At 40.8% G+C, this 27,451-nt stretch overlaps 1 protein-coding gene across 2 annotated transcripts; it reads left to right on the top strand.

The window, feature by feature from the left end:
• Positions 1-295: 295 nt before the first annotated feature.
• Positions 296-27,433, top strand: insc (INSC spindle orientation adaptor protein). 2 transcript variants are annotated; one of them, XM_084673083.1, is made up of 13 exons: positions 296-429; positions 11,608-11,696; positions 16,664-17,033; positions 17,419-17,471; positions 17,661-17,784; positions 18,955-19,068; positions 21,488-21,613; positions 23,894-24,065; positions 24,210-24,388; positions 24,763-24,829; positions 25,357-25,512; positions 25,832-25,908; positions 26,559-27,433. In XM_084673083.1, the coding sequence occupies exons 2-13, from the start codon at positions 11,626-11,628 to the stop codon at positions 26,685-26,687; spliced, it is 1,638 nt and encodes a 545-aa protein (XP_084529209.1). In that variant the 5' UTR covers positions 296-429; positions 11,608-11,625; the 3' UTR covers positions 26,688-27,433. The 2 variants fall into 2 exon arrangements, with proteins under 2 accessions (XP_084529209.1, XP_084529210.1); XM_084673084.1 differs by having other exon boundaries at positions 16,667-17,033.
• Positions 27,434-27,451: the final 18 nt, after the last annotated feature.

Below are 27,451 nucleotides of genomic sequence, written 5' to 3' on the forward strand. Positions count from 1 at the left end.
TTTGTGGGACTTTTAAAAGTTCTCTACCTTGTTCAGCTGGCAGTTTCGCCCGATATCATGAGGTCTACAATTACATTTCACCATAACTGGTCTCTCTGCAATTACATGCCCCACCACAGAACCTCTCCAAAATGCGACGACGCCACTCACATGGCAGACAGAAATAGAATAGTTGTCTGTTTGGATGGCCGCCCAGCTGAAACTATGCTCAGCCCCCTTGACTGGCAATGGAGCTGTGCACTTTTTCTTCCCCAAGAAAAACCTTAAGGTCATGGTAAAATTTGAGCAGTTACGCCAGTGAGCTCCAGTGTGCTGGTTGGGCTTAGAAGAGAAAGGAGGAGAGGAGCCGGCAGAAGGAAAGAGACAGACTCTTGTGGCACGACCATGAAAACCCCTTGGAAGGCTTTAAGGTTCTGACCTTGGGCGCGGGTAAGTCAGAGAACTGCTCACTGAGGTTTGCTCACTAATGGGCATCACAAAGGGATATGTGAGGACTTGATACCCTTTCAAAGAAACGCACACATTTTGATTGAAATTGAGGAGTAGTAGAAACCAAAGGACGATTGGAAAGTGCAGGTGTCTGCTGAAGGGCGTGGCATCAGAAGCCATCCGAAAGACACTAAGCAGGCAAGAGGAGGTATCTTTGTTAGATTCCCACTGAGATTCAGCTGAAGAAATTTAATTCAAAGACAGAGACTGCATTTCTCTACTTAGTGCTTCAGAAATAGCATTAAACATTAGTGTTGCTATTCCACATGGTTATGCTACAGTCAGGTAAAGTGGATTCAAAAGGGAACCTAATGACTTTAACATTTAAAAAGCATGGTGAAGGCAAAGCTGATGCTGAATTGTTTTACAAAAAGAGACAAACTTTTTAAAACTTTTTCTATTCTATTAGTTAACTTGTGTAAACCACCCCATTGTATGATGGAATCATAAATCATTTGTTTCACGTTTGACAATTCTTTTGACACAACTTAAATATCAACTAGCATTTTGTAAATGTCAACTCTTTCTGTGCCCAACTTCTGCATGCCCTTTAGTGTGCCACCCACATCATGGCCAGAGTAGGCCAGTGTAGCCCTCAGTAGATCAGGTTACCTTTTATGTCCCCACACAGAAGAGATGCTTTGTGTGTGTTTTCACTGAGTGATGCTGAATTACCATCCACTTTGGATATGACTGGGAGCTCTGGAGGGTGTGTGTGTAGGCGTTGCCAGCTGTGTTTGCAGTTAGAGATGACAATATATAGGCTATAGGATTGTGAGTTTGGTCATATGGTTAATGATAAGAAGGACTCTAATGCCCATGTTGCATGTAGAGAGAAGTGTGTACAGACATGTACTGTATGAGTTTGTTTGAGTGAGCTTGTCATACGCACTTGTTTGAGCATGAGAGTAAGTACTTGTGTGTTTGTATGCTTGATATGCGTGACCAAGTGTAAGTATAACCATCTGTGTACTGTCTCTGTGTGCGTCTGTTGGCTGCATTTGTCTTCCTTGCCACATTGGCAGTCATCTCTCATCATTCATCCCATGCTCCACTCCTCTGGTAAGCAGCTGTGGAGGGGAGTAGCCTGACTAATGTGAACCACAACTGGTAGCCCTGGCCCTTCTACCACACCATTTAGTCAGCTTCCCTCCTTAGGTGGGGCGACAAGGGTGTTCTGCTATGCATATTCAATAGACCCAGCATCCTGCATCAAACACATCCCCCATTCCCTCTAACCATTAGGAGAGAGAAAGAAGGGACAACCAATGATTTGGGACAGTGAGTGATGGTTGTGTCAGTATGTCTGACTACAAATTGATCTTTACCTTCAATCTCTGCTTTGCTGTGAGTTGGAGGACACAACATCTTTGAGAAACGTACTGTGGTGCTCCCAAAGCTCACTTGCTGTTTTTTTCTCAGTGGGAGTTCTAGTTAAAACTGATTCCTTATTTCTTTCATAGACATTAAATATAGAAAAGTATCCCATTACCCCTCCAAGACTGAATTCCCTTGATGGCTTCAAGGCCAGCTCTGTCCTCTCTCACAGTTATTTTCCTATAAAGTACCACTGTCAAAAGAGTAAATAAGTACAATCCCAGCTGAAGAATTTGGCAAGTGTCAAGAAAGCGACTGTGGTCTAAAAAAGATTCTTAGTAATTGCTTCTTTCACCTTGCCAGTTGATTAGAATTCGATCTAGACACATACAAGACCAAACTATTTGAGTTAACTTTCAGAGCATGTCAATAATGAAAAGCTGAGATGAAAACCAGGCCGACGCATGATACTACAGAAACTTAGAAACATTCCAGGCTGTGTAGGACCAGAGGCAGCATTATTTGGTTTGCTCCCAGCTGTTGAATTCTGAACCCACAGAGAAGTCCTCAGCATGAAGCCACCTGTGTTTCTTATTACATGTCAGCTTTGAGTCACACTCTTTCAGTGACATGCTTGTGCAAACAAGCTAACATATATTTCAAAGAGTATTTTTTTTTTTTACAAGGGAACAACATCCGTGATTTCAGATTGTGAATTATTGTTTTACATTTCGAAAAACAATTTTCAGAGACAGAAGATTGGGGTATTAGACTACTTGGGGTAATTTATCAAAATCTGAACAAAGGCTATTCTGGCCCACCCAAAATAACCGTAGTGCAACACCAACTTTAACGTTAACTGAAAGTGCAAACATTGGTGATGTACAACGCATCTTTGTATTTATTTTGGAGAGTTCGTCTGTTGACAGGTCTGATGAACCGCCAGCACTTGTGACTCAGCTGATACTCTCCCCAATACGGGGCTCAATTAAGAGAGTGCATGTATACTGTCATATTTTGCGTAGGCGGACCCAATATGGCAGCCACTGAGGCAGAAGACTGGAAAACAAATCAATATGAGTGAAAGAGAGCCTGTACTTCCTGGGCTTCTTACCCTTCTCTCACTCTTTCTGCCCCTTTTCTTATTTTAATTGGAGGGTTAGAGAATGGGGTCTAGGACCTCCTATGTTTTTACCTCCTCCTCCTCTCTGTAATTGGAACACTAACCGTCCCTTCATGTGCTCGGAGGCTCTTTGCGTTGGTAGGATTGTGGAAAAAAAAGAGAGTTAAGGTACCTCTCAGAGCGGACGAGTACCAACATCCTTTACTGGAGTGCTGTGGCCAAGGCACGAGGGTCATGTTTCTCCTTGACTCAGCCTGAGTGTTGATGCAGTGGAGGGTTCCTTGGGGGAATCTTGAGAAGATCATTGTTCAGTCAGTCTGGTCCTTCCTCTCATTATTGGAGCATTGAATAGCTCTGACATAAATGCTTTTTTCCCCCATGACTTCCGTAACAGATGGCTTGCGCTTGCCGTTTGAATCAGATGGTCCTTCACTGGTGACGTTCAATTCAAGAGGTGTGTGAATACTATCTTCTCCACTCACTGCTAGGGAATGTTTCTGTGTATATCAAATGGGATTGTTCGAAGTGTGCGCGGCAGATGTCTGTACACTCACACTCACACTCAGACTCGTATGTTTACTTTAAATGACAGGAAAAAATAGGAAGAATTTGTTTCAAGGGCTATGTGAATTTTTTTGGGAAGGTCTGTGTGTGCACAGTGGTCATACATGTGGGCTTTCTTGCATACCTTGAAATCTTTCCCCAAAACATTTGCTTACACTATTGACCTCATATGTGCCACATTTACCCTGGGCTTTTGATTGTGTAGTGCAACAACACAGGAATGAAAACACCTCCGGAATTCCACCGAGACACTCAAGGGGAGCCTGTGTTTCTTGGCGTGTGTATGGAGCCAAGTCTGGAAATAAGACATGCCACTACCTTTCACACACATCCACTCACACACACCCAGATACACACACAGACACACACACAGACAAACACAAGAAACTTTACCACATTTGCTCCCCTCCCTAATGTTAACCATCTGTATATTTCAGTACAGCAGTGGGTTTGGTGTCATCCTGCCCTCTCCCCTTCCTCCCTTTCGTGTCTTGTGTGTGGCTTAATGCCACACTAGGTCCACACCCACTAAAGAGCACAACACCCATATCCACTTAGGGTATATTTATGGTTTAGGCATGGGGGTATGAAGATTGTAATTTACATGGCAGGTGAACGTGGGTGGAGATAGATGGACAACAAGCTGTAAATTCTGCCTGTATGGATTCCACTTGACTCCAGTGTTTGGTATGCCTCTCTCTCTGACATGAAAGGCTATATCTGGGGCATTGCTATTTCCAAGGCACTCCATCTAACTTAAAGGAGGTGTCATGGAAACTTCAGTGAGGTCATTCTGAGAGGGATTGATGGGAAAAGAAAAGCAACACAAATGGCAGAGAACACTGGGTGGGATATCACATTTGCTCAAAGTGGATGGCACAATCACACAAATCACAAAACACTGCATCCTGAACTAGAAATGTGTTACGGTCTGTTATGGTATTTACCCTGGTCATAAATCAAAAACAAGTCTTGAGTTCCTACCTGAAATAATTTGTATTTTAATCTGAAGGACTAATAGCTGTGTAATGTGACTAGTCAGACTGATGATGGATGACAGCTTTTAGTGTTCTCCTAAGCAGCCATGTGTGGTGCTCTGCTGACAGAGGCCCCTGCTAGCAACTTGTCGGTACTGATCATAGTGATAAATCCTGCTATTAACTGACCCAACGCTAACCTGTCTCAAGTTGGGTCAGCCTAGCTCTGTATTAGCCATGTGGCATGTGTTAGCTCTCCCCAGGCTCCATTCATTATTAAGCAGCTCCTGATGTTTTGCTAGCTACGCTAGCGTTGCTCTGGTGTCAGGTAAAGCAGCCGTGGCCTCCATTGGACCTTAAAGTCTCAGGATCCAATTGCAGCAGTAGCTGTTCACTGCTTCAGTATTAATGCTTCTCAAAATGACTCTGGTCTTCTGTTAGCAGAGTGCCTTGGCTCATCAGAGAGCCCTGTCTTGTTATTTATGTGTTTAGCTTGCTCCTGTTGATGGACAGTGGACCTTAAAATGCATTTGGATATTTTTCTTGGAGTAGGTGACCATCTTTTGGAAGGTATGTTATTTCTATCATCCTCTATTTACAAAGTCATGGAAAAGAAGAGCTATGGTTTTTCCTTATTACTGACTGTAAAGCACTAAAATGGCAGTGGGTGTGCTTTGCAGACTTGTGGTCAAGTGAATGGGATATTTATCATCCAGAGTTTCATACGGAGGGGAAAAAGAGACTTGGCCGCATTTGGTATTGAAGCAGTAAGTTTAGGTGTAAAAAGTCTTACAATGCTGAAACTGTTGCTTTGAATGCCTGTATCATTGTTGGATATATGAGGGGTTATTTGTGGGACATTGTGCCTGTACTTTTTCTATGTATGTGTGCAGGTTCTGCCAGCTTTGCATCTGAACCTCTGTGTGTGTGTGTGTGTGTGTGTGTGTGAGAGAGAGAGAGAGAGAGAGAGAGAGAGAGAGAGAGAGAGCGAGAGAGAGAGAGAGAGAGAGAGAGGGGGGGGGGGACTTAACCCATCCTGATCAAATTGGTTCTACTGCATCATAAAAACAGGTTGTAATGGTTCACATGTTCCGCACATGATGTGATGAGTAATGTACTGGACTGCACTGGAGGGCACCTCTCATACTACAAGGCCATAAAGTGGGCCTTCAGGAAGGAGACACGCCCTCCAGTGTCTCCCAGACTGTTTGTCTGTGTCCATTTAGAATGGCTCAACATTTGATTGCAGGAGACAGGATGTAATCTTTATTTGTTGTTTATTTTGAACTGGTTTACACAACTATCTATCACGGAGGCCAATACTCAAGCGACTATTTCCATTGCTCACAGAAAGCTTATTAAGCTAGGACCGGTGATAGCTCTGCCTATTGGTTAGATGAGCCGGCATCTTTTGTCAACCTACAGTCCACAAAAGAACTTCACTGAATGGTCAACCTAATTTCTTCTGACTTCCTTTCCTGATCCCTTGACCAACATATCACCTGAGATGTTTAAATTGGTGGCGAGGATGGAAGGATATATTATATATATATATATATATATATATATATATATATATTATATATGAAGCAAGCCGAGGCTGCCAAAGTTCAGTTGCAGGAAAATTCTATAGGAATCCGTTTGATGGCCAGACTTAGTGAAACAAACTGCATTTGTTTTGGACAGGGATGATAAAGTAGTTGAGAGAGAGGGTGGCATAAAATAAGGATATTCGTCACAAATGTTGTTACAAGACTTGTTTCATAAACAATATATTTAAATAAATTAGTCATATTATTATCGTTACCGTTACATTTTATAGGTAATGTGAAACATACTGCTGAACAGCTACAAGGATAGAGTTAAAAACAATGAGAGACAAGAAATGAAAAAATATAAAACCATGAGACCAAGTAAATTATTCAAGGGAGGTGCAAGGATGGAGAGATGAAAAGGAAAAGAGTAAAATAGAGTAACAGTGTGAAATATCGTACTTTCAGCTGACCGCAAGATAGGTATTGAAATACAGAACATACTTATGGTGTCATCCATTTATCTTCTCAGAAGTGTCAGGTGACATGTTCTGACACCAGTTCTCTCCCTCTCTCCTCCAGTTCTCTCACTTGCTTTATAATGGACCACTTTCGTAGGGTAGAGATGGGCTCATGTCATGCCTTACCTAAAGACCTAGCTTTCTGTCATTCCATCACATAAATGGAGTCATCTTTCTCAACTTCATTGTTTTCTTATAGACAAGACCATGAAATGTTGTATTCATGCTCCGTTCCATGTCTCCGTAGTTCTCTGCCCTTTGTATCACCTTCCTGACCCTTCTAAACATCTCGCCTTCCTTTCTGACAGATTTTTGCTCTCTTACTTCCTTAATATTCAAAGTACAAAAAAGTGTATTTTCTCACTCACTTTTGTGTGTGTGTTGTCGTCATACTTCTCTGACATTCCACTTTCTAAACAGCTTTTTACACAACTGCTCTCTGTCTTAAAGTTTCTCCCATGTTTTTTCCTTGTTTTTTAACAGTTTCTCTTCCACACTTCTTAGTCTGTGTCCACTCTGAGCTGGCATGTTGAGTGTGTTCCTCCCCCCTGGCCTGGGGGGTCACTGACTGGGGTCGTCAGTGTGATGAAGTTCTTAGTTTGGAAGCGATAATTAACCATGGCACTCTTGGCATAGTGACTCACTTCACACGCCCCCCCCCCCCCTCCCCCTCAACAGTACTCGTCTCAGCTCTTTCACTCGCCAGTTGCTCACCATCCTACCCACCCACTTGTTTCTGCCCTCCTTCGCTGCGGGTGTCTTGCTCTCACAGCTGTGACACCCTTGAACCCTATCTATCAGCACCCATGCCTCAGCCAAACATCAGCTCCTCAAATACTTCAACTGTCATTAGTACCTGGATTGTGAGAGTAAAACTGCAAGAAAGACTGGGTCTAAAACTTTAATAATTGTTATATTTTTCATTCTTGCAATATTATCAAGACAAGAAATTTACAAGGAAAAGGTAAAAGAACTGCAACCGAAGTCCAACAAAACAGACACTGATTGTGTGTATTTTTGTATGCTCCAGAAAGCCATGATTATGTAAACTGTGGGAGCTGTCACTGTTATCCACAGCGGGTCCCCATATCTGTTTGACTGCAATGTCTTAAATGATTGAGTTGCACTCTGAGGGCTGTATTATTTTGACAGTCCCATCCTAATGCCTGCATGTGGGCGGTGAGAGAGTTAATAGAACATGGCATTGTTGCTATTTTCACACACTATCCGGTTTAGATACGATGTTGGTCTTAATGTCGCATGCAATGAATTCTGCTCCACCTTTTGATGCTGGAAGCCAAACTCTATGACTGTCTTCACATTGAAAATGTAAGTCTCTGACTATTTATTTCACATGCTTTAGTTTTAGCTTGACTATTGTGCAAACAAAAAACGTCAGCGCTTTAAATTTGACCAGTCTGTGAAAAGTTAAAAGATATTAACTTAAGATATTGTTATCTGAGGAATGCGTTGCATTCTCTCACTTGAGAAAATCAACAGGGTTATTTTGGTTTCAAAGAAAACCTGTAAAGCTCTGCAGACATATTATTAACAAAATGTCCACAATTTTCCATGGAAGGTCTTTGATTGTTTTGTATTATCTAACAGTATACAATAGACAGTCTAAGGGAGACACTAAAAAGAAAAATCAATTAGCAAGACTCTTAGCCAAGAAAGCCTGTTACTCTAGCTTCTCTTCGTAACAGCTAGGCTACCACATTTGACTGTGTGCTGCGTCACTTTTTGTAGTGACTGTGGGCACTATACTGTACTTCTCTCTGAGCACAGGGCCTACATTGAGTCAGCCCACGGAGCGTGGGACTGGAATGCCGGGGCAGAGCTCAGCTGAGCTGGGTTCCGGCATGTTCCCACAGTCAGCTGACACCCATACAGTAACGCTACAGTGGTCATCATACCAAGGCTTCAAATCCAAGATGATAGTTCTCTGATAAATGTTGTAACTATTGTCTCCACCTGTGAATATCCTCTATTGGTTCAATGAAAGGACTTGGAGCAAGCCTCCACGCCTGCTGGTCGTCCATAGGAAGCATTTCTGTCTATTTAAAGGCCAAAGGGCAGATAAAGTAGGATCTCCTGGGAGGATACTCTGATACTGGATAGAGAACTTCCAGTATTGTAATTCAACTAGCTCCAGTCTGATGTTTTATGTTGTAGACAAGCTATGGCTTTGTAAAAAGGTGAGTGATGTCTGCCTATATCTTATTCCTTCTCTGTCCTGTAAATCTGTTTTATGTCAAAAGCTGAGTAAGAGCGTTTGGCAAACGAATGAGGAGAACCAGCATGATGGGATGTATTTGACTTTCTGTGTTTGGCGTGTGGATCCTAATTCCTGTGGAGTATCCATGCAGTGGGTTTAAGCAGAGACAGCTATGGGCTTAATTTCCACCACAGAACATTAAAAGGTTTGCAGTTTTTTTTTTACTGTGGCTCTGCAATTACCAAGACCACAGGCGCTGAGGTCAGCAGACAGTGAAACTATTGTCTAGAGCCTGCACCATGTCACACAAAAAGGGAATTGAGAGTGAGTCTTCTTATCTTAGTCATATTTTAGATGAGCAAAACATCTAAATGACTTTCATTTGTTATTCAATTACTTAATAATTACCTTTCGCAAACAAATGACAGGCCTGCTCTACGTAAGGAGTTGTCTTGCTATAGTGGTTTCTTGCGGTGTACACTATCCCATGTTGTCGAAATTACAGTTTTGTGTAGCTGTATAAGTATAAGCTAGGTAAACCTCATGTGCAGTGTGGAGACAAACAGAACTTGAGACTATGCTGGACATTAAACACACACACACACACACACACACACAACCACTCACACACAAACGCACTGGTGAAGCATGCATACAAGTGCCGCAATACATTTCAAGGGCACATTGAATTATTTCCTTCTGCAGTCCTTACACACATAACCCACCAGGCGGTTGTTATTTTAGCCCACATGTGACATGGCTGGAACACAAGTGTCCTTTGTCTCCTTACCCAAACCAACCACATTTTCTCTAGCACAGGCAGGAAGCCATCAAGCCACTCAGGTTTCTCTTCTAGACATGAAAATAACTGACAAACCCAACAAGGAGAACTTAGACAGGACAAGTTGAAACAATTTCTGAAACGCTTAAGAAAAACTGAAAATAGTGGAGTCACATTTGTACTACTCTGTGCTCTGTGTCAAGAAAATAAGCAAAGATTTTGATCCAAGCAGAACTTTTTTCCCAGTCTTTTTCAAGTGAGGTGACCCATGTCTTCTATCTGTGGCGCCGAAAGATTGTCAACGTGAATGGTCAAGAGCCACAGGAATCATAGGAAGTAGAGGCAAGATGGTGCATGATGAAGCCCCTTGGACAGTAAATCTTTCCCACTTACAATCAGTAACTGTTCATTTCTACACCATTATGGTGAAAACAGGAACTATAATTCAGTCAAGACAATCACGTATTATATTTGAGCTTTTATAGTTATATGACATGGACATGTAGATTTGACTTTGGCGGAGTGGATGATCTAAGGGAAGCACTCCCTGCCTCCTCGATGCAACACATAGGCTACATACATGACATATGAAGCAGGGAGCAATAGAGATGTAATCTCTCATTAGTATAGAACATACAGACTGCATGGGGGAGAAGGGGATGGTGGAGGGCGGCAGCAACATGATCACACAATAAATGAGCTGAGTGTGTGCGCGTGTGTGTGCGTATCCGCCCGGCCTTTTAATGCCGTCTTATCGGACGTGGCCCAATGGGCTTGTGCTGCTACACAGGTGTGGTAATGAGCGGATGACGCACGCTGCCCGATTACCCTGCCTGAACTAGCTGCGCTTATGAAACCAAAAACAAATACGTAATGAACAAAAAAATCGGAGAAACTCTCAAAGTGATTCACTTTCAGTGCGCTGGCTTTGGCAATGAATCTAAATTCTTGCCAACACCACACACTTTACCTCCTCATCATATTAGCAGATTATGACCACTTGTGGTAGAACAAGAGACCCCTCTCAGAATGATAGCACTTGACCTGCCTGTCATTCATGCAACAGCAGTGGCATGCCTGATTGCTTGATTTTGCACATTAGACTTCTCACCTCACTGTGCATGATAATACAGTGTGTTTAAATAAGGTACTGTAACTATCCAGAGAAGCAGTCTTTTATTTATTTGAGAATTATTTTCACTAAGCTGATCTAAGTATCTACCTATATATACTGTATCCATATACAGTATATATAACATACTGCATATCAATGCTATTACTGTAAAGTATATCGATACAATGACAACATTGCACTGAAATGTTATCAATAAAAACCAATGCCTGAGCATTTAATACAAGCCCTGCCCCTGCATCTGAGAAACCTTATTGACACTGAGCAGCACTGGCTGTTTGGTAGAGGCTTGGCTATTGTACTGTGTGTAACTACTAATCATAGTCAATGGTAAACATTAAATTTGTTATCATTTCACAGTATGATGTCATTAACTAAATGGATTAGGCTATGCCAGGGCCACCCGTGCCTTTGCAGATTTAAAAACGGTCTAATCTAAATGGGATGCATCAATGAAAATGTGAAATAAAGTTGCAGGCACTTAGAGCGCCAGGCACTTGCTTGAGGCTCAAAGTGGAGAGTCACTGGCTGGCAGCCAGCCAGTGAATTAGAAGATAAGAAATATTCTTGGTCTGGCACACTGGGTCTGCGGCTATTTAAAACATTGGGTTATTGATCATTGAATTACTTGGAGGAAGAAAAAAAAACAAGACAAGAATAGAGGGCTTGGATGCAGATCAATAAGTAGATATTGCAGTGAATATGCTGCTTTGGAAAGCAACATGACTAAAATTCTGTGATGTGAGTTGGTGTGTGTGCGCGCACATGTAAATGTGCACACCTGGGGTACTATTTTTGTGTCGGTACAGTATGTGTAAGAGTAAAGGGTTGTATCATATAGTATTTGACCGTGTTTGATTTATGACTCTAATACAGACACTTTCAAATGCCACTGGAACACAACTTTGAATGTGTTATTTGGCATTAATTATGTCAAATTTGGTTCATTCTAGGTGCTGAGAAAAAGTAGTATGAACACAGACAGAATGGCTACTTCACAAAGTTCCAGACACAGTAGCTCTCTTTCATCATCTCCTATGAGGTAAGTAACCACAGCACTTATCCACAGACATCATCTAGGTTGTCTGTGTCACATACAGGTACACACACATGCACACAATGGTTGTTGTTTTTCTGACACTACTCATAAGATATTACCTTGCCTCTTTTATCTCTAAACACGATCCCAAAAACGCATAATATTTTATCGCAGTCCCTTGTTTTGTTAATGTACTATAATGGTGACTGTGTCTAACAGATGTTAATATCATGGTCCTGACAATGTGAGGAATTCAGGTGTTGGTGTTGTGGTGTCATTATGCAGTCTCTCCCTCTCTCTCACTCACTGTATTCATCACAACCGTTGGTGGTAATGTGCTTCTGACTCCAATTACTGTAGTTTGAGAGGTATGTGGTCTGTCCTCAAGGACATCATGTATCATCAATAAAACCACACATATGTGCATGCAAACAGAAACATGGTTACACTATCACTGGAACACATTGGTGATACAGAAATGGTAAAAAGTCTTCATATAGGTTTAGTCAGTTTATGTGAAGTTCAACATGAGCTATTTTGATGTAACCAGTGTTATGGAAGAAGAATATGTTAGCATTCTATTGACTCGTTCTACATATTTCACATCTTAATTCGACATGAGTCTCCTTGTTTCTACCTCAGTTGGCTGAAACTCTGAAATGTAATTTAATACGCCCCCACATTTCCAGTGTGAACACTTTGCTCCTATTGTAGTCTCCGGAAAACATTTCAATTGATTCCAATGTGATTCTGTGATTTTCTGTATGGTGAGAAAATATGTAATGGTGATGCTAAAGCAACACGACACCTAGGCATATTGAGTATTTGCAATCTTTGATGACAATATCTAAACACCAGATTAAGTCTTGGTATTTCTTGAACCAAATTGTCATGCACATTGAAATATCTAGTAAAATATTAACTTAAGCATAACTTTTATAGGATTCCAAATCAGTCTCTTAAAATGAACTTTTAATTTTCCACAACTCAGTCAGTGAGAAGTTATTTTATGGCACACCAGGTGGACGTTTCAGAACCGGTAACCATGGTCTCTCTTGTGTTGAACCAATCACCTGGAACCTTCAGCGATCTGTGTCGTTTCCTGCTTAATCTTGCAAAGCTTGAGCGACGACAGGTGTTAAAACCAGCACCATTGGGCTTTACAAGTCTGTTTACCACACAGTGCTAACTAGCGTAGCACTGCCTAAGTACCCAAAATAGACAGAGTTTCGTCATTGTAGCTTGAACTTATGTATTAGCATCATTGATAGGGAAGGCAGAATTGTAGAGTGTGTGTCTTGTCAATGCAGTGGAGAAGCACAAAAGTAGTGCAAGAAGGAGAATGTCAGGGACTTGAGCTATACTTACAATGGATAGATTTAGTTCCAAACACAGTGACTCACTTTCAGTGGCAAACAATTTCTTAAAATGTGCTGTACAGAAAAAGTATTTTTCTTGATTTGTACCCCACTTTCTTATCCTTGGTCTTCTTTATATCAGGTTGTTCTTTTGCAGTCACAAGAGAAATGGGGATATCTTGCTGTCAACCAGCAAACTTGACACGTTCCCCAAATCAGAGAGCTTCGTGACACTTACTATTAGAGCAGCTAACGTTGGCAATTTAAAAGCCACAATTCTTCAAAATAACTGACACTTAATATAGCGTGGTGAGGGACTTTTGGTTTCCTTTTTGGCCTAACATATCTAGGAGAGAAGAACACTTATGATAGAGATCTGTGTGAGAGGTCTGCAGCTTCCAATATTTTCCAAAAAGCACTAGGAGACAACCACATACAAAATCGAAGTTATTTTTAGTGCTTCAGTTACTAGTCGAGGAAAGGGTTGGATTTTCTACATTTTATTTATTTTTTTGTTTACTCATTGCGCTTCTCTCTCCTTTTGATCAGGAGAGAGGCAGACGGTATTTTAGGTAGACAAACAGCATCTTTGTCATCCTGCTGATGGAAGTCATGCAGGCTTTTATAGTCCACTTACTGACACATGTTGGAAGTGTCTACTTTGTCTGTGTTTGACTAAACCCTAATGTATTCCATGACAGTATTTTCAAGAGCAATGGTGGGACTTTACAAATGGAAACAGGGAGAAACTATTGAGCTTAGCTTGATTAATTTGGAGCCCATTAGTCCCCAGTGGGTCAAGGTGCATATGTTACACTTTTTGATATGTCAGGGTAGGCCTTTTCATGAACACAAACACACACACAATAAATATTGATATGATAGGTAAGATCTCCCTTCTTTTCATCTGTGATATTTGATATAATTTGTTTTCTCTAGTATGTGTGTTTGCTGGCCACAATGTGTAAACATCTTTCTCTCCACCCTCCCCAACCATTGGTTAGTGGGACTTCTCGTCTCTGCAGTCCTAGTCTGTGACAACAGAGCTGACACTGTTGCCCTAGCCCTCGCTGGCCTCATATGTAAATATTTGCAATCTCTCGAAACTGTAGTGGGCTATTTCCTCCTCTTTGAAAACACACCTATAATTCCAAATATATGACACAGTGAGAAGAGTTGCCATGTGTATGTAGATGTGTGTGGCTAGGATTTATTTTGTATATGTGGTACATTTTTTGTTTAAATTTTTGTTTGAAGAGGGTCATTTATTTTGAGCTTGTTTTTAAAATATATAAATCAATTTATAATATTGTATAAATTCACATCTGTATTATTTGGCAGTAATACAAGACACCTGTCAACATAAATCATTTCAGTAAACACAAATATTCTATTAATAAACTCCAATCTAACAGTATTACAGCTAACAAAGAACACACATAGGGTTCACTTGCAAGCCATCCAAAATCCAAACATAGGATTTTTCTTTTTTGTTCAATTGTAGATTTTTAAAATGGTCCTCGGTACAAATGTTTATGGGTTCACCAGGTAAAACGTTGCAGGGTTACCTCTTTTAGGCTTGATGGGCAATTAGGGCCCCCATCACTGCCCATTCGCTGCAGCCATGACACACAAAGTAATTAACAAATATGTGACCACCATGTGCCGTTGGTGCTATGGGTGCTGCCCCCCTGATTGCGTGTGGTCAGTGGGTTGGGAAGGGTTTTAGGGAAGCAAAGCCAGTGTTAGCTAAGCAGCCATCAAGCTTTATCAAGCTAATTGGCTAAAAACACTCTGGTAACCAAGGCTGCGCTGTTACTGTTACTGTTGGTCACTGAAAACATTTACCGTCGCATGCTTGGGTATACTAGTATTGTCTTTAAATGTGCTGTTTCTTTTTTCACCAAATGAAATACAACATCTTACAGCTCTAAGATCAGAATTCGGTTTATCGCCAAGTTTACACATACGAGGAAGATAGTTATGCTGTTCTGCAGTTATAACATTTCAATAAGACTCACAATCTCATTTACAATCTCACAAGTGTAACTAAAGAGCTTGTGGGAGATCAATAGTTGAACCGATGAACCCATTGTCGTAAATGACGTGAGCTGAGCAGAAATCACCTCGCCTACGCCATGAGGAGGATGACACATTGAGAGGTCTACAGAGGATTTTAGGTTGGCATCACTTTCTACAAACTTGTGAGCATGTGTGTGTCTGTGTGTGTGCATGACTGTGTCCAACATGAAGAATGTGAATATGAAAAATGGGATGCAATGAATTGTCCTTACATTTACATTTAGTAGATGCTCGATTTACAGTAAGTACAGGGACATTCCCCCCGAGGCAAGTAGGGTGAAGTGCCTTGCCCAAGGACACAACGTCATATGGCACGCCGGGGAATCGGTCCGACAACCTTCTGATTACTAGCCCGACTACCTCACCGCTCATCCATCTGACTCCCTTTTCATTAAAGTTCTAGGCCCTACAATTTGTGGTGCTTTATTAAATATAGCATTTCATTGTGGCTTATTTCAATAGACCTTCAGTTAATAGTATTTGGGAAAAACAAACAAAGCCTCCATGGAAACACAGGGAACTGATTTACTTTTGTAAACAGACAAAAGCATCCTACTTTATCTTGTGGAAAAATATGTCATTGTGCCTTCTCAATGGCACAGTGATATTTAAGAAGTTCTGTTGAAACCTTGACAACGGATGCATGCACAGCAACAACACAAAAGGCAAGGTTCTTTACCCCTTTGCATCTATAAAAATCGTGAATAAACACAAAATGTCTGTGGATTCCCCAAGCTCCAGATAGATTTCCATCAGTACAAAAGAACAGGGTTTTTGTTAACGTGAGGTTAAAATAAACAACAACTTGTGTCTTTGTTCCTACAATTATACATCACCACATTGATCTTCCCCACAAACAATGTAATTTTGAATATGAATGAAACTCCCCCATGTTTTACATTAAGAAGAGGCGGTTTCTCTATGTTATCAATTGACTGCTCACCCTATTTAATGTTGATTTCACTCATTCAAGTGAAATACCCTGGAAACGACCCCTAACCCAAATAAATATTAAATTATTGGTAAGATCAGAGACCATGGGAAGTGTTTGTTCAAGTGGACCCATAGATAAATCCTCTCTCTAGTGAGCTGAAAGGATAGTTGACAGATGACAGGCAAGACCAGCAGTTACTGCTCTGTAATAGACCCCACTCCCACACTATTGATTTTGGGGTTGCTTGGTGTTTTCTAGATAAGCTTGGCTGTTACCAATGGTTGGTTCAGATTAGTGCAGAGTTTTGGAAAGATGCATAGATTTTTGCGTTTAAAATATGTGTTTAATGTGTGAAAATGCGATTGACAGAAGCCTAAAAATTATTATTGATGACCTGAATTATTGAATTGCGAGTCATCAAGAGTGATGAGACCAAGTTTGGTGACAACATCACTAATTCCACACCAAATATTGATGTGTTGAGGGGATATTTTATACAGAATTGTGTTGAAAACTGAATTATGCTTGAATTAGTAAAAGTAATACAAAAATACGAGTGGAATTTTTTCTTTGTATGCCTGTGTGATTTTTCATAGCAGCAGTAGGATGCGTGGGGGGGCATCACTGCAGGTGGACTCGGTGCAGCGCTGGATGGAGGACCTACGTCACATGACCGAGGTGGAGTGCATGTGTGTGCTGCAGGCCAAGCCCATCGGTGTGGAGGAGGATCCCCAAGGCGAGCTCATTGTGGCGTCCGGGCTGGGCGACCACGTGGCGCGGGACAACTTGCAGACGCTGCTGCGGCGAGCCCTGGTGGTCAGCACAGAACTGGGCAAGATGTTCCAGAGGCTGGAGAAGAGCCGCTGGCAGAGGGTACACAGCACAGCCGTGCGCACTAACTGCCACGTGCGCTCGCTGGTGCACGAGTACAGCGCTGCACGCAACACGCCACCAGAGCTGCAGAAGGTGAGGGTGAGAAGGCAGGGGGTGGAGGGGAATGGTTCGTGGGTCATCACGGGTCAGTTGGTAGAAAGTGAATTTGCGCATGTATACTTTGATTAAGGTGTGAAAAATAACTTAATACATTTAATCATTTGAAGGCTGTACTGTGTTTCAGCCATACATTACAAAAGTCTCAATGGCTAGTTAGTGGCTAAGTCTACTGTGAACCACCGGAAATGTTCATGAATATAGTTTTATTCTGTATTTTGTACAGTGAAGAAGTCACATCCAACCAAATGGAATGTATAATGTGTAAAGTGATGTGATGAGGCTGCGCGTACATTTTTGGGCTAAACTACTCAACTGCTAGTGTTAGAACTACTCACTGTTTTCTCTCTCCACCCCACAGTATGAGAAATCTCTCTTGGAGAAGTGCATAGAGCTGACTACCATAACAGAGAGGTAAAAAATAAAATGGAATCAAATATACTTTTAGATGATGATGCAGTACCATAATATCCCTGTATATGAAGACTTGAATGTCTGCTTTTGCTGTAACTGCAGTAAATACAACTCAATCTTGATATATTGATTATTGGAAAACAGTTGACCTTCAATTTGATGTTTTAATTGACCTAATGTCCTCCACAGATGTTTGCATACCGAAGACAAATTCTTCCTGAAGTCCATGAGGGAGGCCATTCACGAGATCCTTACCGATGTCAGTGATTCGTTCAGTCATATGATTGACCTGGCTCTAGCCAATGAGATCCAGGTGTGTAACCTAGAGACTAATCATTTTGTTATCTAATAGCCTTGAGAATTTGCATATTTGTAAGTTCATTACCATGAGAGGCTGTAAAGTCCACAAGTGGGTGTTTTGTAGACATCAAAAGGTTTAATTTGATACTTTTGATAGCAGAGGTAGCATGCAGTAACAAGCAATTTTGCTAATGATACGATGAAACATACTGTAAAAGCCTAGACCATTTCATAATGGAAAAACACTTATTCACCAGATCCCATCAGGGTGAGTAAGTGCTGAGGCCAGTGAACACTGTTTCAAATGCAAAATGTATTGTAAGTTGATTTGGATAGTTCAATTGTTTGTCATTTGTTTTTGTGTACCAATATGCCTCAATTTAATGTGGTACAGTACATATCAAACATAACATATTTATGTTTGATATTTGTATTTTACGTGAAAACTGTACCATGCGGACATACAGAGACTTCCCTCCCCGTCCCCGACTTAACCACACACGCACACACACTATTAACTCTCTACTCAGAACCCGCCCAATGTATTGTAATGGCACCTGAAAACAAGCCATGCTCCAATAGAAAGGGTGAATACTAAAGCAAACATTTGCACAGTCTGATAGGCCTCTAAAATAGACTATGACATCACTCCTGGACTACTAAGAGGTTATAATGAAAACAAAGAGTTTCCTCTATTCATATCATTTCATGGTTCCAACCCTGTAATTGTAAATGTCCACAAGCATTTAGTCTTATAATGGACAGCAGTTTATTCCAGGAAGTGTTTCTCTCATTCATTCCCTTTCATCTCATATAGGACTGTGTTAGCAGCATGGTTGGAACTAGCTGGAGAGATTCCAATTCGAGCCACAAAACAGAGTGACTGGATTGAAATGCCACCCCACTAGATGTGAATTTAAGCCCTTCTGTTAAACGCAAAGCCTTGGTTTCTGTGTTAGTTACAGAAAATTGAGAACAGAAACTAGTCAGATGGCTGAGCGGTGAGGGAGTCGAGCTAATAATCTGAAGGTTGCCGGATCGATTCCCCGCTGTGCAAAATGATGTTGTGTCCTTGGGCAAGGCACTTGTCCCTGTACTTACTGTAAGTCGCTCAGGATAAGAGCGTCTGCTAAATGTAAAATGTCCACTATTGTTGAATATTGTTGCTTCCATCCTTCACAAGATCCTAATCAGGCAGATTGAGTCGTCAGACAGTGTGTACACCATTGGCAGTGCCATCAGCAACCTGCTTTCTCTCACCCAGGATGGGCCACAGCTTTGCAGCATCATTGCCAAGGTGGGTCTGTGCCTCAGCTACACCTCTCCAGTAGCACAGCCAACAGAAACCACATTCACCCTACTTGTCTATTAGCCACATCCTCTGACAATCACACCCATCTTTGCGTTTTTTATTTGAATTTTTAAGTCTTAGTCATAATACTTAATACATAATACTTAATAAGGACGACCTGACGATCTGCCTACTCAACTTCCCATCTATGTTTAGAACTAAAAAGCTATTGCACAAAAAGATTAGACAGTACAGACTGGGTAGCATGTCCCTATGGTCATTAGCCCACTAGTCGCTTCCAGAATGCTATTGATAAGATTCTTCCTGGCAGGATACTGAGGTTACACACAATGGCACACACACACACACACACCTCGACTGTTGCTGGATCAGATCAATACTGTCAGTTCTTATTAGCAGTGAGCAGTGATCACAGAGAGCATGCATGTCTGTGTTCTTGTCTTTCACCACATCAGTCTGCTCTACCTTCCCTTCTGTCTCACCATGCTCCTGCTCAAAGAGCCCTGAGAGGACTGTTTAAGAAATCGTGTCGGCCAAAGGGGCTAATGAACATAAAACCAAACCGGCTTGTAAATTCATTATTCACGCTATGGAGATTTTGACGTTTTAAAGCCTTTCTCTCTGTGGCAAAAGGGTTGGTTGTGTAATTGTTGGTGCATTTCCAAGTTCTTCCGTCATCTGCCATTTTCAGAGCGCTGACGTCTTCGTTCGCCCTTTTCTCATTTCTACGATTAGCTGTCCAGCGCGACAGCAACTCTCCAACCATTTCCCGGTTTCTGTTGACAGATGTGCTTATAGTCTGAGTCTTATGTGGAGCTTGAATAACTGAGATAAAGTTGGTGGTAACGGTGGTCTGACTAGAAGCAGATTAGATATCTGTGGCTGCGTCTGGCTTTTAGCCAACTGTGGACAATATATCTCTGTGTGTGTAAGATACTTCAATACTTCAGCATGGGGGAAAAACATGAGTCATCTTCTGCATTGAATTCCTCAGGAAAAGTCAGAGACATAATTTAGTTTACCTTCTGGAGTGATTAATAGACAAAAGTAGTGGGACACCTACTTATTACACCTACAGGTGCTTTTATGACATTCCATTCTAAATCCATAGGGATTAATAGGGAGTTGGTCCTCTCTTTGCAGCTATAACAGCTTCCACTCTTCAGGGAAGCCTTTCTACAAAGTTTTGGAGTGTGTCTGTGGGAATATTTGCCCATTAATCCATACAGAAATGTTTGTTGAGTTGGCTGTGATAAAATGTTACTGTTCTGCACAGAGCCTTGACCTAAACACCATGAAACACCTTTGGGATGAACTAGAACGGAGATTACGAGCCAAGCCCTCATGTCCAGCATCATTGTCTGACCTCACAAAGGCTCTTCTGGATTTACTAACTCAATTAACACAAAGTTGTATAATTGTATTATTTGCCAAACATCTCATGTGTTTAGTGTTAGTTTTAATATTTATTTAAATATTATACTTCTAATATTTTGAGGGATGTTTCTCACACGATCAAGGGAGGTTGTCCCTAAAGTCTTAGTTACTGGACGATGGTGGCGCCTCTCTTGTTTTCCAGGCATGGTTGGCTACAGTGCGTGGGCAGGGCAGAGGGCAGGGGAAAGCGGTCAGGTGTGGGCCTTGGAGAATAGCCACTCCAGTCCCTGGCAGCATGGCCCCTATCTATGAGTTAGACGCCACCTCAGAATAATGGGCCCTATTAGGATAATGGTGGTCGTTACTGGAGTTGGACTTCCAGGTAATTCAATCTACGGCAGATAGGATTTTCTCTGCAAGTGTTTTTGTCAAAGAAAATCTCCATACACAGTGACTGGAGATAGGGTATAACTACAGTCATGCTTACGTTTGTTTACCTCAATCTGCATCTCAAGGGAGATGGACAATCATAATGGTGAGACCAAATCAGTCCTTGTTTCCATGTTTACTGACAAAACATGAGTAGGCTAATAAAAAGTGTTATTGAGTAGTTTTACTAAGTGCTATGAATTATTTGAGTCACTGCAAGGTCTGCTTGGCAAGTCCACCAAGCACAGTCGGCAATTTTGACTGGTCAGTTTGATGAGTTTGGCTGGCCCAATGGTGATTTTGAAAATGTTCAGAAAGTTTAAGCCAGCACTAAACAGTTTTGAAAAATCGGTCTGCATACTGAAAGTCAACTAAGCTTTTATGTAAAGTTTTTAGTCAACAGCTAGATGATCAAGATGGACACTTGTGAATATCCTAAATGTCATGCTAGTTTCAAACTGTTTGCATGTCGGGGGGTTAGCACTGTTTGACTTTCAGTTGGGCATATTGTTCATTTTGTACAACTAGTTTCAAGTGGCTGATGATGAGTCAGATGAGTTAGCATCTTAAACCCCGATTGTGTTTATTCTGTCCACAGGAGGGCGCTGTGGTGGCCTTGTTTAAGATCTGCAGGCAGGACTGCTTCAGTGACCTCTACGCACATGCATTAAGGACTGTGGCCTCTGTATGCTGCGTGGAAGAGGGGATCAACCAGCTGGAGAAGGTATACACGCATCTACCACCCTTCTCATTATACACACACAATCAAACAAACACACACACAATCAAATTTCACTTACTCATGCACCTATAAAACCTTCATCCGATGTTAATTAAACAAACTGTTGATTCACAGCTGCATAAAGTCCAGACAGGATAGAGTGCGTCAGTGGTAGATGTTTGGGCTCACCTTGTGATGGTTGTGATTTACTAATATTATACACACTATCCATAGCCTGCACATGTTTTGACTAAGGCACTGGTTTATTTGAACTGGTGACAGTATGGTCACAATGGTACCAGTGGGACACTTTGCCACACAAGCAATGTTCACTGTACAAAAGAACTCTTGTTTCTCTCTGGTTACTGTTTAATAACAGTCTTATTACAGATTTATTTTTTAGTTTCTCGCAAAGACTAAACATGGGTTGTCAGAGATGTTTGCACGTGTATGAGAGAAAGAGAAAGAGAGAGAGAGAGAGAGAGAGAGAGAGAGAGAGAGAGAGAGAGAGAGAGAGAGAGAGAGAGAGAGAGAGAGATACTGTAGAGCTGGGTTATGGAGAGCATGTAAGAGAGGGAGTTTGTGTGAATTTATGTGAGACAATGAGAGAAAGAATCAGTTTGTGTGCAGTTGATAGACCTTGTAATTTTATGATTAGTTTTGAATCCAATAAAGACTTACAGCTGACATTTGTTTATTAAGTTTATTATAAATATAACCTAATTCACTGGGTAATGATGTCGTGACTGTTTGCATCAACTAAAAAGCAGCCAGGTGTAAAGAAGCTAGATGCAGTAGACAAATTCACCCAAGATAAGAAGCTGGTGTCTCAAGAGGGGCCTGTCATGGAAGCCTGCTGCTACAAAGTGAGCACGAACAGTCACTCAACCTTGAGAGACACACCTGTCGCTGTTGCTGGGTGATGGAATGAAGGGACTAATGGGTGTTTTTTCTTATCACTGGGAAAAGTTTAGTTACCTCCGATGGGGCACCAGAATACTATTACACAATGAAAGCATACCGTTGATCATTAGCCAAGTAGTGTTGCACCTGTCAGACAAGTTTCACATCTGTTCCTCTGGAAACAAAAACACAAAAGGCAGTATTTTGAATTCCCACATTATATTCTTAATTTTATTTTTTAACAACTCTAGTATCATACACTATACTCATAATCACTTCTTATTCTATTCTTATTTGCATTAAAGGTAAATGACACAAGTTTACACACACTGTCCAACAATCCCTCCAAAAACAAAACGAAACTTGTTGGTGTCACTGTCAATGAGATGGAACTCTTTTGCAAGTCAAGTGAGTGACGAAGACAACAGGCAGCAGAGTTTCTGAGCCGACAATGAATGAGAACATTTTGGATACACAAAGGAGGAGTTCATCTCAGTACAGTAGGGACTGTGCGTGAAGAGCGATTTTTCTGCATCGTTTGGCTGAGCTGACACATTACTGACGGATAAGAAATAGTTGTAAATAGGGATTTGCCCTGTCATGAATAACCACACTGTGATGCTTGTCAAGATGACAGATTGACAGGTGTGTCTGTGAAATGACAATTTACATTTAATTTTGTATGTCTTAAGTTGGTTAAACTAATGCACACAAAGCATTCATATAAAATTGCATTATTTTAAGGTTAGGAATTGGTAGTGTGTTTCTTTATCAACTCAGTATGAAACCATTATACAGTTGACAGAGCTTTTTATAGATATATGCATTTACATAATTTGGTGGACACCTATTTTAATGTGTCACCGTAGCTTATAGTATACAGTCCAGATCTGAACCGCCTCAGTAGAGGCTGACAGTTTCATCTGGGCAACATTGCCACCAAGTGGATAAAGATTTTCTCTTGTTTAAGAATTTCAGAATTGACAGAGAATTATGTAGTTGAGACACCATCAGTTTTGTATTGAACTTTTTTTTTCCTTTCACATTTGTTCTTACAAAAAGTTATGCTCTCTCATGTGGTTTTATCATTTTCTCGTTATGGACAGAGCCTCTAAAGTCTCTCCCAGGTTCACCTTGGAAACTTGCCTGTTGGTCAGTCCACCTAAGAAATAGCCACAGTGTTTGTGATATGAATGAAACTGCACTGTGGAGTGAATTAAATACTAAGAGCTTGTTACAGTAAATCACAATGACTTCTACACTTTGATGGATATGTGTTTGTGTGTGTGTGCACCATGACTCTATTTGGGTGTGTGTTTTAATGTTTGCAGTATGTATGTCAGTACTAAATCAAATGTGTGTGTGACACTGTTTCTCCAGGTTGATGGGATTTTATGCTTGGCGGATATCCTGACAGATGAGAACAGCACAGAGGCGGCGAGGGCAGAGGCAGCAGCGGTGGTAGCCCAGATAACCTCCCCTCATCACACCTCCACCCAACACCTTGCCAGTTTCCTGGAGAGCATGCAGGATATTGTCACTGCCCTCATCAGTGAGTGGAAAGCGTTTCATTCCTCCCCCTCCAAAAAAATCATCCTTCATAATTTACTGAATCAATGTTAAATGAGGAAATCTCACAAATTATTTTCGCAAAAATGTATGTTGCATTACATGTCTTTGGTTTTGTCCCCTCCAGAGTTGTGTGAGAGCGCCTCGTGTGGCGAAGTCTTCCTACTAGCATCAGCTGCTCTTGCCAACATTACGTTCTTCGACAGCATGGCCTGTGAGACTCTCCTCCAGCTCAATGCAATCCACATCCTCCTCCAGGCTTGCAAAGACCGCCAGAGAGTAGATACACCTTACTCCAAGGACCAGGTGAAGCAGCACCTCAAACATTAATTTTAAGGGTCCCTTATTGATGATACTCATTATAAACTGCTACAACACCTCACAGTCAACACCTCACAGCTTGTTACATTTATTTAAAACGGTTTTGCCGAACAAATCTCACCAAAAGACACTACTGGCTCTTTGAAATGTGTAGATTTGTTGCTAGGGAATGCAAAAAGTTGCTAAATCTAGTGACAGTTATCAATTTGTCAACAACAGTTATTGTAAACAAAAAGTTAGTGTTGGTTGTTTTGTGATTCATGTTTAATTACAAGTTTAGATGCACCTTGCCAACTGTTGACATTAAATCCAGCTTCATCACTCTAAATGACACTGTCTGGTTGCCTTGGTCCTTTTAGGTGGTGACCATCCTGGCAAACCTCTCAGTCATAGAGCAATCTGCATCTGAAGTCCTTCAAGAGAAAGGTACACAGACATCTGCATGCACTATTTGTAGGTCACTTTTGATGAAAGTGTCCCCAAATACACTTTAATACATAAATAAATACAATTTAAAATCGAATGTACAAAACAGAGTAGTGAAATGTATGACTATAAACAGTAGCAAATTTCACATCCCTAAATATGTAGGCTACAAGATCATGAAGAATAAATATGATCCACAAGATGGCAACATCAGGCCACATGCAATGAAGAAATGCTCAGAAAAAGGAACTGTGCACTGCCTATTTAATGTGCTTACCTCACTTACAAATTATACCTTTTTGGGTCAACCTTCTTTATTTGTGTTTTCTCTCTAATATGTCATTTTTAACCCCAACCCATTTTAGTTAATTGTTTGTACTTTTAAATCAACACTATACTGATTATGAATGCAATATGTAATATTGCATTAATAGTCTTTTTGTATTTTTTTATCACATTTTTTAGTTTGTTTTTTGTTGGTCATCTGATTCCTGTGACTATGATGTGACTGTTGTTGTGACTTGCAGGAATTGATAGACTTCTTCTGCTCTTGAGTGAGAAGCCGTCCTCCACCAGTCCATCGGAGGGTGCTGCATGCGAGCGGGTGCAGCAGAAAGCTGCTGTCACTCTAGCACGTCTGAGCAGAGATCCAAGGGTGGCTCAAATGGCCATCCAGCTGCAAGGTAGAAGCTCCGTTTTAACTTTAAACATTTACACCTCAATCTTTCCAGGCATAGATACTCATTATTTATAGTATTTACACAGCAGTCTTTCAAACAAATTGGATGATTTCATACAAGATTATATCTCAACAGTTGTTTCATCACAGAACACAGTTCTTTGCTAGAATGTATGTGTATATCCCTGGAGAACCTGATCTGTTTTAATCATTAATTAATCAATTCAGTGAGGCTCTTTCTGATGTTCAGACAGAATAATAAAATCACTCTAGATGTTTTACCAAACATACTGTATATCTAATTGAAACATTTTCTGCTCCAGCCGTTCCTTGTCTTATTGAGCTTTGCAGATCGCCATCAGAAAGGAACAACAGTGACTCAGTACTGGTCGCCTGTTTGGTAGGTATCAAACACTGTAGCTGTGTCTGTGAGTAGGGTTATGCATACCAATGTGTTTCCATAATAGATAAGATGTATTTGTTTATTTAAACCAGTATAATACACCTGATATATGTAATGATCCACGTAAAACACATTAATTCTACTCACACTTCAATGGAATATTCTCAAGGAATGCCCAGACCACAAGTGTACAGAATCTCATTACTGTTCAATCTAATTTGTAGTTAGATGTCCACTGGGCTGTATTGAAACACAAGACAGCCCTGAGTAGCTCAACTAACCTTGTCATCATAGGTTGATAAGATCACACAGTGCAAATCCCTGTTTAAATATGTACATGTCATATATAAGCCCTGTATTACTTACTCTGCCTGACCATAATTGATAAAATCAGATCATGTGCAAGCTCTTCAGATCTATATATAATTGTCAGAAATGTACTGTAATGATTCAACTGTGAGGCAGAGCTCCTTTTCACTATAATGCATGTGTGTGTTATATAATGTTCAATTGAATTGAACGTTATTATGCTGGTGTGCATATGTGAGTTTTTATTGGTGTAGACTGAATCTCTATCTACCAGTATTTTATGTCATTGTATTATAAAATACATTGACTGGTCATTCCTGTTTTAACTTGAATCCTAGGCTGCCCTGAGGAGGCTGGCGGCAGGCTGTCCAGAGAGCATTGAGGCTATAGACCATCAGCAGCTCATCAAACCTCGTCTGGTGGATTCCTTCCTGCTGTGTTCCAACATGGAGGAGAGCTTTGTATGAGAGGGAGGTCCAGACAAGAACTCTCAACATAAAGAAATGCTTTATGCCCCTGAAGGATAACCAATGGGTCACAGGAGCCAATATTTTTGCCACTCTGAGAACTCAGCTAGAGACTCACATTTTTTTTTAGAGGAAATTGAAGATTTTGGGAGCTACAGTGAACACTTTGAGTTTGTAGATGAGAAATGACTGTGAAATTCTGTCCCTATCCTATCCATGACAAAATATTAGATTCTATAAAACAAATCTCCTCTCCTCTAGAAAGGTTCTACCTACAACTATAAAGGGTGCTTTTGTCGACCCTGCGGTAGAAGCTGCAGACCTTCAGAACCCAACGGGTTTATGCACAACAAACATGCATATGAAACAATGTTTTTTTTGTTTTTTTTTACCATTTACTATTTTATAATTGTATCGGTCAAAATCTGTCAATTTTCATTGTTCAGTGTCAGCTGCCAACTTCATGGGTTGCTGAAAACGCAGACACACGTTCAAAAACGGGCAGTTCAGAATAAGGCATTTTAGAGGTCAAAGTAAAAGCAGTCCTCCTATGAAAAGGTTATATGGGACGTTAATGATCTGGTTTGTGTGTTGAATTGTAAAACTGTGCATTTCGAATTGAATATCTATTAAGAAAAGTCATGTCTCAAAACCTGTTATTATCCTTTTATTTAAATATCTTGAATCTAAATAATGTTATGCTATCGTATGGCATGCAGATAATAAAAAAAAAGCTTATCTTTTGATTTACACTTGTTTTAATC

The sequence above is a fragment of the Hypomesus nipponensis genome, chromosome 14 (genome assembly GCF_054491055.1).
Source record: "Hypomesus nipponensis isolate SF chromosome 14, ASM5449105v1, whole genome shotgun sequence".
Taxonomy (NCBI): Eukaryota; Metazoa; Chordata; class Actinopteri; order Osmeriformes; family Osmeridae; genus Hypomesus; species Hypomesus nipponensis.